The following is a 14926-nucleotide window of genomic DNA, read 5'->3' as shown; positions in this document are numbered from 1 at the left end:
TTCCTTCAAAATTAATTCAAAGTGTAAAAAGTTCTTTGCTCAATCAGCTGTCAAAAGAAACGGGCAGTCCGCCATGTTTTTCAAAACATTGCACTAGTAAAGAAATTGTATTTTTTTCCTTCTTTAGATCAAAGGGGGGGGGGGGGGGGGGGGGGGGGGAAGAGAGAGAGAGAGAGAGAGAGAGAGAGAGAGAGAGAGAGAGAGAGAGAGAGAGAGAGAGAGAGAGAGAGAGAGAGAGAGAGAGACAGACAGAGAGAGAGAGAGAGAGATCCCCGAGCCTTTCCAAGTATTTCTGGCACCCCCCAGCTCTGGCCACATGCGGTATTGCATGCCATAGAATTATAAATGGGATTATAATCCTTCTTTACTCTATCCAAAATTAAAAGAATGATTTTGTCTTTAGTGCTACTTTAACACAAGCACTGCACTTAGATACATTGCAAGTGTAAATTTTAGGCGTCATGCAGATGGTTAAAAACCTAATGCTTGTCCCATTTGATTTGATACTTGTGCTCTACAATTTAACACGAACCTTGCCAGATTTTGTAGAAAAACATTTACAAGAGCTATATACCATTTAGGAGGCAAGATCAACTACTCTTTGCCAAATGTCAGAGCTGGCATCACATCACAATACGGATAATTGATATACTAACCAGGTTCTGGTCAGATGTCTTAGACAGCAGCTTTATATACGCTCCACCACACTCTATTCCACTCTGAAAATTCACTTCATACCTTTAAAAGAAGAAAAACATCTTATCACATAAACATCACAATAAAAATAAAAGCATCTACACTTAAAGTCTCAGGCCCCATACACACGTCCGAGGAACTTGACGGGCAAAACACATCGTTTTGCTCGTCGAGTTCCTTGTGAAGCCGCCGAGGATCTCGGAGAGCCAAGTTTCCCCATTGACCAACGAGGAAATAGAGAACATGTTCTCTATTTGGCTCGACGAGATCCTCGTCAGCTTCCTCGGCCAAAAGTGTACACACGACCTGGTTTCTCGGCAGAATACGGCTCCGATCGAGTTTCTGGCTGAATTCTGCCGAGAAACTTGGTCGTGTGTACGGGGCCTTACTATTTTCAGGCTTCTTGTTTGTCCTGTACACTCCCTGTATCTTGTAATGATGCACCTCAGTGCTAATATGGAGAGAGCAACGCCATCATTTCTGGTCACATGCTCTGCGTGTACTACAATTCCCACAGAGCTGAACATGTTTACATAAATGTGTACTCCATCTTAGGGGTGATCAGGAATTGCATATACAAGAAGGGCATCGAGAATAAATGTAGCCACCCACAAAGTAGGATTACAGCAGAAAAAAAGCTTGAATTTGAGAAATTAAGGGAGATAGAAGGTGCATTCTACTTATTTAGACACACTGCTTTTTTTTTTAAATAAAAAGTTGTGAGTTTAGCATCACTTTCATTATAGTAACAGACAGTGACAACTTGATGCACTTACTGAACAATCAAAGGTTTCTTATCGAAGATGAATGGCTTTTTAAGTTTGCTGCCAATAGCATGGTGCTTGGCTCGTGACAGCAGAATGAGTCCTTTGTCCCCAGGCAGTTTACTCTCTTTCATCTCAGCAACCTCCCATTTGCCTAAACAGGAAAAAAAAAAGGGGTCAATAACTTGTGTGTGCCTTGCATTGTCCACAAGGTAATATGGTAACAATACTACTCTGTGCTTTCCACATGATAAAAACTATTGTCCCAGCGCTACACAAAAAAACTTGATGAAAATGGAAACAGGCAATTACTTCAGCATATTTTTAGCTTTCACAAATTATTGATCTATTTTTAAACATATGTTATACAGCCCTTCAGGGTACTTTCCAAAAGCGATTTTTACTATTCAGTATCCGAGGCATGAGAAAGTTACTAAAATTAGCATCCAAAATGTAAGGATATTTTTAAAACTTCAATTAGCAGTTGTTGTGGCTCTCTAAATTATTAATGTGATGTTTGCAAATACAACTACCAACGCTTTTATTCTTTAACCACTTCCTATCCGGGCCAATTCTGGCACGTCGCTCCTACATGTAAAAATCATTTTGCTAAAAAATTACATAGAACCCCCAAACATTATGAATTTTTAAGCAGAGACCCAAGAGACTACAATGGCGATCGTTGCACGGTATTTGTGCAGCAATTTCTGAACACTTTTTTTTTGGGGGGGGACACATTAAAAGTTAGACCAATTTTTTTTTGCATAATGTGAAAGAGGATGTAATGCCGTGTAAATAGATACCCAACTTGTTACGCTTCAAAATTGCACACGCTCGTGGAATGGCTCCAAACTTCAGTATTTAAAAATCCTCATGGGCGAAGCTTTACATTTTTTTTTACTGGTTACATGTTCAGTTACAGATGAGGTCTAAGGCTAGAATTATTGCTCTCACTCCAACGTTTGCGGCGATACCTCACATGTGTGGTCTGAACACCGTTTTCATAGGCGGGCAGGACTTGCGTATACGTTTGCTTCTGCGTGCGAGCACACGGGCACTTTTTTTTATTCTACTTTTAACTTTGTAATTTGACAGTTTAAAAAAAAAAAGTGATCACTTTTATTCCTATTACAAGGAATGTAAACATCCCTTGTAATAGGAATATGGCATGATCGGTCCTTTTTACAGTGAGATATGTGGTCAATAAGATCCCACGTCTAGTAGGGCTGCACGATTCTGGTCAAAATGAGAATCACGATTCTTTTGCTTAGACAAAAGATCACGATTCTCTCACGATTCTCAAAAATGTAATGCCAGAACCACCCCCCCCCCCCCCCCCCCCAAAAAAAATTCATAGAAAAAAAAACCCTGTGATTTATCTGAAAATATGAATATATATATAAAAAAAAAAAAAAAGAGACCAGTGATATGTCTATAATGTTAAAGATCATATAACTCCTATGAAAAAGGCAGAATAAAAAAACTTTGATTCTGATTTTTTCATAGGAGTTATATGGTCTTGAACCACTTAAGGACCGCCTCATGTAAATATACGTCAGCAGAATGGCACATGCACGTACCTATACGTCCTCTGCTTGACGTGGGTCGGGGGTCCGGTCGGGACCCCCCCCCCCGGTACATGCGGCAGTCCTTAAGCCTCGGGGAGCGATCCGGGACAACGCCGCGGCTATTCGTTTATAGCCGCCCCGATCGCTCCCCGGAGCTGAAGAACGGGGAGAGCCGTATGTAAACACGGCTTCCCCGTGCTTCACTATGGCGGCGCATCGATCGAGTGATCCCCTTTATTAGGGAGACTCGATCGATGATGTCAGTCCTACAGCCACACCCCCCTACAGTTGTAAACACACACACAAAGTGAACACTAAATGTTACAGCGCCCCCTGTGTTTAACTCCCAAACTGCAACTGTCATTTTCACAATAAAGAATGCAATTTAAATGCATTTTTTTGCTGTGAAAATAACAATGGTCCCAAAAATGTGTCAAAATTGTCCGAAGTGTCTGCCATAATGTCACAGTCACGAAAAAAAAAAAAAAAAAAAAAAAAAAAAAAAAAAAAAAAAAAAAATCGCTGATCGCCGCCATTAGTAGTAAAAAAAATAAAAATGCAATAAAACTATCCCCTATTTTGTAATCGCTATAAATTTTGCGCAAACCAACCGATAAACGATTATTGCGATTTTTTTTTTACCAAAAATAGGTAGAAGAATACGTATCGGCCTAAACTGAGGAAAAAAAAAATTTATATGTGTTTTTGGGGGATATTTATTATAGCAAAAAATATTGATTTTTTTTTCAAAATTGTCGCTCTATTTTTGTTTATAGCGCAAAAAATAAAAAACGCAGAGGTGATCAAATAGCACCAAAAGAAAGCTCTATTTGTGGGGAAAAAAGGACGCCAATTTTGTTTGGGAGCCACGTCGCACCACCGCGCAATTGTCTGTTAAAGCGACGCAGTCCCGAACTGTAAAAACCCCTTGGGTCTTTAGGCAGCATATTGGTCCGGGGCTTAGGTGGTTAACATTATAGACATATCACTGGTCTCTTTTTTTAGAAGCAGTACTGTCAGCAACCATTAGGTGGCGCATGGATACACACAGTCGTACAGAAGCAGTACCGCAGGCAACCACTGGGTGGCGCATGGATACAAATTTTTGTTGTGAGAGAAGCTCAAGGAATCTATCCAGCGGCGCAGGCTGCTGACGTCGGTTTCGATGTCGGCGGCATTTGCGTTCCACGCTGGTTACGTGGAACCAGCGGAGAACACAGAAGAATCGCGGGTCATCCCACGGGGAGAATCGAAATTGCGATTCTCTCCGCGATTAATCGTGCAGCTCTAACGTCTAGGCGCCGTTTATTTAAAATGCAGAGGTCGGGCGTGACGTCATAACTTCGTACCCGGCCTCTGATCATAGAGACTCCGGCAACCATCTGGTCTGCCGTAAAACTCTATGGCAAGCATCCGAGGCCAGCAGATCTGTTCTGACTCACCGATCACATCAGTGAGTCAGTAGAAGCACTGAAGGGCACCGGTGGATTGGATTAGGGATGTATTACGCAGTGCCATTATTTTTTAATGGCACTCCAAAACACGGCTAAGAGACGTTTTGCCAAGCTCCAAAAAACGTGTGTTACAAAAATGTGCAAAACAGGTGCAGGAGCTACTTTATATCATTTGTTGTGTAGGGCTGCTCTATCCTGTCATGTGACAAACCTGAAGAGAAAAAAAAAAAAAAAAAGCTACAGTCTCAAAAATACAACGAAGGCAAAACTTGTTTTAAATTTTGGATAGTGTGGAGATGGTTTAGAACACCTGTCAGTTTTTGTTGCAGTCTGTGCCCCCGTTGGGGAGATTCACATTCTTTTGGGCTGTCCCTAGCAAAGTAATAGAAGAGAAATCTAAAAACTTTAAATGGGGACACTAGTTCTGGTCACCTGGGAGTCCCCAAGAGACTCTATTAGTTTGCAGGGATTTCCTCTTACTTCCTGTTTTGGCTATGGGACAGGAAGTGAAGGGAAAAGTCCACAATGGGACACAGATAGAAAAAAATAAACCAACAGGGGTTATGACCCCTCTCGTAATGCAGCCAAAATGAAAAGAAAAAATTGCATATAGTTCTATTTTTTTAGCTATGTGGTCAACTGAAAGGAAGTAAACCAATGTCAAAACTGTGCATCTATTTTGAAGTGCTCTGTACTTTTGTAGAGTGGTTATGTATAACAGCATTGAACACTGGATTTCTAAAGTAACGGGAATAACCACAAATCGGCAGCTTTATGCTTAAAGTGGTTGTAAACCCCAGACATGAAATATGAACATAGCATATCCCTCTATAGTGTGTACTTGCCTCAATTAAGAGGACCAAGCATCATTTGTCTGCTGCCTTGCTCCTCTGCTGTCAGCATAAATCACTTATGACAAGCTTTCCTGCTACCAAGAGAAAAAAGGTGGGAGGGGAGGGATCTCCAGCCGATTGGCAGCCTTAGCTCTGTGTCTCTGTGCTGTATGTCTTTCTCTCCATACAGCTCTCCTCACTGAGTTCTACAGAGTATAATTTCAGCTTTTTGCCCTGTTTTCTGAACGCTTACAAGCTTTATAAATTCAGCACAATGGATGTAAATAGAAGACTGCAGAAAAACAGTTACAACTTAGGTGGGAGGATTTCATTTGTGCATCACCGGAGGCCAGTCACTTCACTAGGTATATGTAAGGGTTCACAACCACTTTAATACACTTGGTGCACAGGGGCGTTATGATATTCTGTGGACCCATTGGCACCACACATGGCTGCCCCGATGAGATGCATTAGAAGAGGTGGCAAAACGCAGGTGTGTGCCAAGGGTTGCTTAAAGCATCCACATGTGCACACCCAATACGTTGCAGTAGATGGATGTAGGTCTTAGGTACGTCATTAAAGCAGGCTCTACGCACTGTACAGTCCCTGTATAGCCCTGTGCAAGAAACCAAATTCTTTTTGTATTTGTACAATTGAATAGACACTATAAAATGACCTTAGAAAGTAGAAGCATTCCTACCATCGTATTTAGCAATCTCATCATCGGTGTCATCTTTCTTCGCTCTTGAGAGAACCCACCTAGACAAGATTTTTTGTGTTAGTCCATCATTAAAAGTATTTATGAACACATTGCATCAAGAAAAAAAAAAAAAAAAAAAAAAAACTATAAAAACAAATGGAATTACATGGAAACGCATTGATTTTCCATATATACATTTTTTGGACTGTAGCCTCATCAGGGTCCTTGTCACCACAGTGGGGGTGCGCCTTTTTACACACAGCTGGAGCCTTGCTAGGAATCAAAACTTGATAGACACTCACCTGTCTCATGGTCCAGCGATGCGGATGCCCAAGTCCTCGCCCCTCTCCCCCTCCTCGGCGCCGTCATAGCAACTGTGGGCACCCGGCCGTGACAGCTTGCACTCTCATAGTGGCAAGACAATCTTCTGGGACCTGTGACATGTTCCAGAAGACTGCAGAGAGGGAGGGGCTGCCTAGGGGGGAGAGGAGTCCCCGCCTAGGTGGCCAGAAGGAGGAAGTGGGACAAGAGGTACCTTTAAACCCCAAAACCAGGTCCCCCCCCCCCCCAAAAAAAAAAAAAATTACATGCCAAAAGTGGCATGTAAACGGGCGAGGAGTGCTTAAAGCAGAAGTTGCAAATATGTGTGGAACTCCGCTTTCATTTCTGAACTTGTTTGTTTGGTATTTTTGTATCTATGGATTGCATGTGGTGAAAATTTCATGTCACTAACACTTTTAGATATATATGGGGACATCTTCAATATTTTTTAAATAGTGGTAGCAGGTGCGGGGAGAAGAATCCCTTCTGTCACGCTGTACTGTAACATATATGGGTGTAACATTGTCCAAAAGGTGAACTTATCCTTTAGAAAAGGGGAGAGGAAAAAGTTAAGCAACACTTGAATTAAAAAATAATAAAAAGGCGCATTAAACAGGAAGTAGGGGGATGAGATTTTAGTAGCCAAATGGCAAGGTGTTATGAGATGTGGTAATTAATATGCAGCAAACCTGTTGGAACATAATCATACGAGAATAGTTGAAAGACAAAGATTTGTTAAGGAGCAAGGGGATGTAAACCTAGAACAAACATTAGCAAACTACCACACTGAAAAATGCAGATAAAAAGGAGCAATACAGAAAAGGGCAATGTTTTGTTTTAACCACTTGGTTACTGGCCCATAGTCAAAAGACGTCCTGTTTTTAAAGATGGATATCTCGGGAATGGCAGCAGCTGCTGCCACAACCGAGGTATCCATCTTTAGTGCCAACGGTCCTGTAAACGATAACGGCGGTCTCCGCCGCGAGATCGCCGTTATCGGTGGCGGGAGAGGGCCCCCCCCTCCCGCCGCCATCGGTAGCGGCGGAGGCGATCAGGACTGTTCGGCTGTTGACTGGGGTTGCGAGTGAGAAAAAAAATCTCCTTCACCCGTCCCCATAGCTCTGCTGGGCGGAAGTGACGTCAAAACGTCAGTCCCGCCCAGCGTCTTAAAGCAACATTTTTTTTTTGTCATTTGAAAAAATGAGTTTCAAATTTCTTTTTTTTTTCTTGCATTTTAGTCTAAATATGAGATGTGAGGTCTTTTTGACCCCAGATCTCATATTTAAGAGGACCTGTCAAGCTTTTTTCTATTACAAGGGATGTTTACATTCCTTGTAATAGGAATAAAAGTGATCATTTTTTTTTTTTCTTCAGTGTAAAAATTTTTTTTATAAAAAACTAAATAAAAATAAAGAAAACAAAAATTATTTTTTTTTAAAACGCCCCGTCCCGACGATCTCGCGCACAGAAGCGAACGCATACGCAAGTAGCGCCTGCATATGAAAACTGTGTTCAAACCACACAAGTGAGGTATCGCCGCGATCGTTAGAGCGAGAGCAATAATTCTAGCCCTAGACCTACTCTGTCACTCAAAAAATGCAACCTGTAGAATTTTTTTAAACGTCGCCTATCGAGATTTTTAAGGGTAAAGGTTTGATGCCATGCCACGAGCGGGCGCAATTTTTAAGCATGACATGTTGGGTATCATTTTACTCGGCGTAACACTATCTTTCACAATATATAAAAAAATTGGGCAAAATGTATTGTCTTATTTTTTAATTAAAAAAAGTGTTTTTTTTTTTCAAAAAAAGTGCGCTTGTAAGACCGTTGCGCAAATACGGTGTGACAAAAAGTATTGCAATGACTGCCATTTTATTCTCTAGGGTGTTAGAAAAAAATATATATATAATGTTTGGGGGTTTTAAGTAATTTTCTAGCAAAAAAAAAAAACGTAGTCTCGTAAACACCGAATCTGAAAAACAGGCTCGGTAATCAAGTGGTTAAATGATACTTGATGCATTGACATACCTCCTTAGATCCAGTCTGTCTGGACAGTATGGTCACCTGCTGACTTGACGCCACCCATAGTCACTCTTCAATAAGACAAGCATTGAATTCAAAGCAATTTTACTAAATCTAAAGCACAATGCTAAATCAAAGCACAGAATAATGCTCCAGTCTTTTGAAAGTGCAAGACAATGGCTTTCCTAAATTCCCATCTCTGAATAACACTGAGCGAGGGAACATGGAAGAGGTTGGGAGGAACTCCCCAGGATTAAACTAAACTAGCCCTAAACAGGAGGGGAGGACAGAGGTAGATGCCAAAACGGACAAGTTGTAGTGGCCCAAAACTGCCACTCGATGTCAGCATATCACAAAACAGTAACAACCTAATGCAGCACAAGGACACAGCATACAATTCAGCACAGGGTATGAAAAATATGTGTAGGGTACAAAGACAACAACTTCCGTTATAGGGTCCAGTGTGGATATACAAAAAACACAGTCACTTCCAGTGCCAATAGGTCTTCCAAGGTATGGCATAACCGATATCAGATAAAATGGTGGTGTAAAAGATATATATACGATAGCCCAAAGCTAGGTGGTTGCTGCCTTCCTCAGATGGGGTAATCCGAAAGGAACTACAAGAAAAACAGAAATGGAAGGCTCGCACACCTAGTGCATTACCAGAGATAAAAAAAAAAAAAAAATTGGATAAAAGTGGGTACTCACAAAATGCAACTGACAAAAGGCCATAAACAGTGCATGGACACAGAACACAGGGCACAGCCAACGCGTTTCGGGGCACACCCCCTTCCTTTAGAGGGAAGTCTGGCTAGGCTAGTCTCGTACACCATGGGCAAGCGCTTTTATAGAAAATGGTGAATTGAAAACTGCCTGTCAAAAAAAAGCCACGCCCTCAAAGGGGCGGAAAAAAGGCACACTTTAGTTGCACTAATGTGAAAACATAATCCACATCAAAAACTTAGATGAAAAAAAATATATAAATAATCCATCATAAATTCACAAATAATGATAATTCATTTAAATTCATGATATATTGCACATTAATTTATATTTAGTCAGATGAATACAGGTGTAGGAACACTTAAAGCGGGGGTTCACCCTATCGACGAAAAAAAAACATTTTTTTTTTATTTTACCATAAAATCAGGCATTGTAGCGCGAGCTACAGTATGCCTGTCCCGAATTTTTTACCCCCGTACTCACCTTGTTCTCGTAGATTGAAGATACCGGGGAATGGGCGTGCCTATGGAGACGGAGGATGATTGACGGCCGGCTCTGGCGCGTCACGCTTCTCCGGAAATAGCCGAAATAGGCTTGGTCTTCACGACGCGTGCGCATAGCCTGTGCGCAGGCGCCGTGAAGAGCCGAGACCTACTCCGGCTGTCTTCGGGGAGAGTGACGTGCCAGGGCCGGCCGTCAATCATCCTCCCTCTCCATAGGCACGCCCATTCCCCGCGGGAGCCGAAAAATACGATCTACGAGAACAAGGTGAGTCCGGGGTTAAAAAAAATCGGGACAGGCATACTGTAGCTCGCGCTACAATGCCTGTCTCGATGGTAAAATGTGTCGGGGGGGGGGGGGGGGGTGAACTACCGCTTTAAAACAAAAAAGGAATGCAGGATTGATAAATGGGTCAATCCATGTCTCACCTCTACATGCCTGAAGTCGCTGTGGGAGGGGGGATGGGGGGTTTTGAGCATTTAGGTGGTGTCCAAAAACCACACACTAGGGAACCAGCTCAGTACCAGGGGGAATCCACTTCCTGGAAACTCAGGAAGATGCCTGATAACAAGTGACATCACTTCCGGGGCGGGAGCAGTACAACAGTGTCCCCATGGACATGAATGGGCAAAGAGAATTTTTTTTTTTTTTTTTTTTTATTACAACAACTCGACAGAACTGGACCACTAGGGAATAGTGAATATTGAAAATAAAAATTGGTAATCTAATCTAAATATATTATATATATATCCCAATGTGTAACAATTAATGAAAAGCGCTGAGCCATGGAGTACGTGAAAAACAACCCTACAAAAACGAAATAGAAAAAATCTATAAAAGTTTGTTGCTAAAGTAATTGATAATCAATAGCAGCTAATCATTAAAAGGGTCACTAAAGGAATTTTTTTTTGCTGAAATGACTTTACAGGGTATAGAGACATAAGTTAACTAATTCCTTTTAAAAATGATTAAAAATGGATAAAAACCAATCATATAAATGTACCTGCAGTTTAGTTTCGTTTTTGCCGTTTCCTGGTTCTCTGATGTACAGCGACAAAGAGCCAATAGAGGGCAGTGAAGGATTTGCAAAACGTAACTGGATTGGTGCTGAGGGGTTTTAGACACACCTCCTTGATTAGTCACCACAGTGAGAAAGCTCCCAGTACTGTGGTGATCAGGAAACAGACAACCAGGAAGTGTCCAGAACAGAGAGGAATTACAGCAACATCAAAGCAAAAACGAACAATGAGGACATGAAACCAGGACTGCAGTAAGGTAAAGGAAGCTATTTAGCTAAAAAAAAAAAAAAAATCCTTTAGTGACCCTTTAAGAACAATGGTGGATTCAAGTAAAAAAATGTTATAGTAAATAAATATAAAAAACAAAGAAAAATATAAATAAAAATGTACACAAATACTTGGATGAAAAAGAAAAAAAAAAAAAAAAAAACGAACATGTTGGTATAATGAGCGCCTGGAAGGACACCCAAATGACGGCAAAAAAAATAAAAAAAATATATTATATATTATATTAATAATATATATATATATATATATATATATATATATATATATATATATATATATATATATATATATATATATATATATATATATATATATATATATATACATATATACACACACACACACACATATATACACACACACACATACATATACATACATATACATACACACACATACATACACACACACACACACACACATATATACACACATATATACATATACACACACACACACACACACACCTAAAAAAAAAACTGAAGGGGGAAGGAGACCGGCGGGTCACATAAGAGTCTGAACATCCAACACAACACCGCATTCAGGACCATAGGCGATAAGGCTCCCAAGCGATGTATCCAAAAAGTTTTTCTACAAGCAAGCGCCTGCCAGTATCAACATCCTTACCCATATTATGGTGAACAGAGCAGTGATTGAGTAACATTTTTGGAAAAAGGCTATGATCCGGCCACGATTGAAGATGCACACACCAAATATAGATCCAAATAACCCAGAGTTCGCTGGAAAGGTGAATTCCCAGCATGAAGTGGGGGAGTACCAGATATGATGGGAATAGCTCAGTCAATGAAAATACTGGCACTTGTAGCCATTCTGATGCGACTTAACACTTGGTACACAAACAAGGCCTTTCCTATCAAGCGGATCATAGAAAAATATTGGGGTATTCTCCATCAAGATCCCCATTAAACCAATGTTATTCCAGAACGCCCGAATGTAATTTTCCGTAGACCCAAGCATTTAAGGGGATATATTGCTCAAAGCAGAGTCCGTAAACCCAAAATTGTGGTCAATGTTGAAGCAGTTTATTTAACCAAAAGGGTAGCTTCAAGTGTGGTGTCCCCAACTGTGGAGCATGCCAATACATGTGGCATAGGAAGAAGCAGGTTACAGGTAGTGATGGCCAAACCCATGCCATTCGGCAATTCATCAATTGTGGTTCACAATTTATAGTGTATTGTCCGACATGCCCCTGTGGCCTTCTTTACGTGGGCCACACCATCCAGACTTTACGCACATGGTTTGAGGAGCATAAAAGGAATATACTCAAAAGTGTTGATAACCATTCACTACCATTACATTTTTTGCATCAATGCGATCATAATCCATCTGGTCTTAGGCTACTTGGCTTGGAAGTTATTGGTGAGGATGCGGATGCGGATACTGGCAGGTGCTTTCGGAGACTTTGTATAAGAGAAACTTTTTGGATACATCTCTTAGTAGCCTTATGGCCTAGGGGCCTGAATGTGGGGTTGGATGTTCCGACTCCTATTCAATTTTAGAAAAAAAAAAAAAAAAAGTATTTTTTCCATCCATCTTTGCCCATTCATGTCCATGGGGACACTGTTGTACTGCTCCCGCTCCGGAAGTGATGTCACTTATCAGGCATCTTCCAGAGTTTCCAGGAAGTGGATTCCCCCTGGTACTGAGCTGGTTCCCTAGTGTGTGGTTTTTGGACACCTTCTAAATGCTCAAAGCCCCCCATCCCCCTGCAGCTACTTCAGGCATGTAGAGGTGAGACATGGATTGACCCATTTATCAATCCTGCATTCCTTTTTTGTTTTATGTGTCCCTACACCTGTATTCATCTGACTAAATATAAATTAATGTGCAATATATCATGGATTTAAATGAATTCTCATTTGTGCATTTATGATGGATTTTTTTTTCTCTCCATATAACGTTTTTGTTATGGATTATGTTTTCACATTAGTGCAAACTAAACTTTACCTTTTTTTTCGCCCCTTTTAGGGCGTGGCTTTTTTGACACACAGTTTTTAATTCCACCATTTTCTATAAAAGCGCTTGGTGTGCAAGACTAGCCTAGCTCTGGAGGAAGTGGGTGCGCCCCCGAAACACGTTAGCTGTACCCCATGTTCTGTCCATGCACTGTTTATGGTCCGTTGTCAGTTTTTATTTTGCAAGTACCCACTTTTATACCAATTTTTTTTATTATTATTAAATTATCTCTGGTAATGCACTAGGTGTGCGCGCCTTCCATTTCTGTTTTTCTTAGTTTTTTCTTGAGGGTCCAGTGTGGAAGTAAAGGGGAGAAGTCTGAGCAACCAAACTAAAAAGAGGGAATATCATTGGGACCCAACAGACAACAAGAAACCACTAGTTATGGTAGGGGCGATGTCGGAAACAAAATGTTAGCGATGCTGAAATCTGCGATGCAAGATGGGAGGCAGACTCTGAAAGCCTTTGAGGTAAAACACAGTGGATTAAGATTGGGATCGTCCAGTCTCATCCAGATGTTCGCTGAAACTAGCATATGGAGTGAAGTCACAAAACAAATCTCCTGCGCTTGGGTGCTAGGTCTACAGGTGTGTGATGCAATCAGCCCTTTTATATGGAATGTCAAATGGTCATGCTGCCCTCCTGAGAACAATATGGGCGTATAAACATTACTGTTTACCTTTATTAAAATGATTTTTGGAAATGCACAAGGTCAGTGCACCCTCCCTTCTTTTCTACATGGAGTTAGAATCAGGAGCCTGGGACATGCCACTGTTAAGTGTATTACTAAAGAGACACCTTTCCTGCCCACATTGCCTACTCACAAAGTGAGTGACTAATACACAGGATCCTACCAGGAGCTCTGCCACAGCTCTGGACCTGGAAAACACTACGCAGTAATAAGTACACTCAGGTCTGGAAAGCCCCACAATGCAGAGCCCAGTGACCAAAGGTCACATAACAAGCTAGCTCCACAAATCGGCAGCCCAGAAGGGTCCAGGTACAGCCCTTCAAACCTATCAATTCATGTATCCTCCATGGACACTATCAAAAAACCAAGGCGTGTCCATAACCCAGTTGGCTATGAATCCTGTGCTCCTCATGAATCGAGATGACACTTCTTTAATTGTAATTTACATACAGTAACCTTACAGAAGGGATTATATGCAAGACACTTCTACTTCCAATTTTATCTGTATCTTCAAACTGACATTTTTAGTCAGGGAGAATAAACGTGCATTAACAGGATATACAATGGCAGACTAACATCTCATGCCAAACATTAAAAAGTCAGCCTACACATTCTTACCCTTCCAATGTGCCTTTGTCAAACGACTCTGCAAAAAGGACATCACCAGTTGGGACTGGAGCTTTGTATGTAACCTGCAAGTAGTGAAAAACACATGAATACCATGAAATCATGCAATATAACAGAGCTAAAAATTAAGAGAGCAGTAAACCAAAAAAAAAAAAAAAGTAATACTGCAGCTTACCAATCTTTTTTTTTTATATATATATTTGATTTTTGAATAACTTACAGCAACAAGCAATCACTTAAACAGATGATCTGGTTAGTACATACATGCAAGCAAGCAAAGAAACAACATACCCTTCCATACTGTACTCAATGTATTCCTAGTTTGCCTAACCAGATATACCTGCTGTCTACTAGCTCTCCTAGCCAGTATTCTTCCCTCTCCCTCCCCCCCCCCCCCATCCCAACCCCTACCTAGAGAGAGGCGTACTACCCTGTTGGTTGATCGACTAACCGAGGAGAGAAGGCAGTTTAGCTTTTTGCTAATCTGTTTGTTTTAATGTCAAGGGGCAGGTTGTATTGTATCCTAGAAGAGCTCCCGGGAATCCCGCCCCCACCGCAACGGGTGGCGGCAGCCGCCGCTGGCGGAGGGGCATGTTACCCCGGGAGAGCCATCGTCGGGTTCTCCCCTAAGGGGTCCCCAGCAACCCTCTGCCGCGCCCCCATATTCTAGCGAATTTCCCGTAGTTCCCCTGTCTAGTGAAATACACTCTTTCACTTGAAATTGTTAATTTCATAGTCG

At 41.3% G+C, this 14926-nt stretch overlaps 1 protein-coding gene across 2 annotated transcripts in view; it reads right to left on the bottom strand.

The window, feature by feature from the left end:
• The window catches only part of CANX (calnexin), an 89952-nt gene that overhangs the window by 30122 nt on the left and 44904 nt on the right, over positions 1-14926 (bottom strand). For both annotated transcript variants that reach the window (XM_040344979.1, XM_040344980.1), the window contains exons 3-6: positions 14179-14252; positions 6016-6074; positions 1473-1614; positions 657-738 (exon numbers count right to left, since the gene is read on the bottom strand). In XM_040344979.1, coding sequence (XP_040200913.1) covers positions 657-738; positions 1473-1614; positions 6016-6074; positions 14179-14252 — 357 coding nt within the window. The remainder of the gene's footprint in view (positions 1-656; positions 739-1472; positions 1615-6015; positions 6075-14178; positions 14253-14926) is intronic.

This window comes from Rana temporaria, chromosome 3 (assembly GCF_905171775.1).
Source record: "Rana temporaria chromosome 3, aRanTem1.1, whole genome shotgun sequence".
Classification (NCBI taxonomy): Eukaryota; Metazoa; Chordata; class Amphibia; order Anura; family Ranidae; genus Rana; species Rana temporaria.
This window is presented reverse-complemented; position numbering and strand designations above follow the sequence as displayed.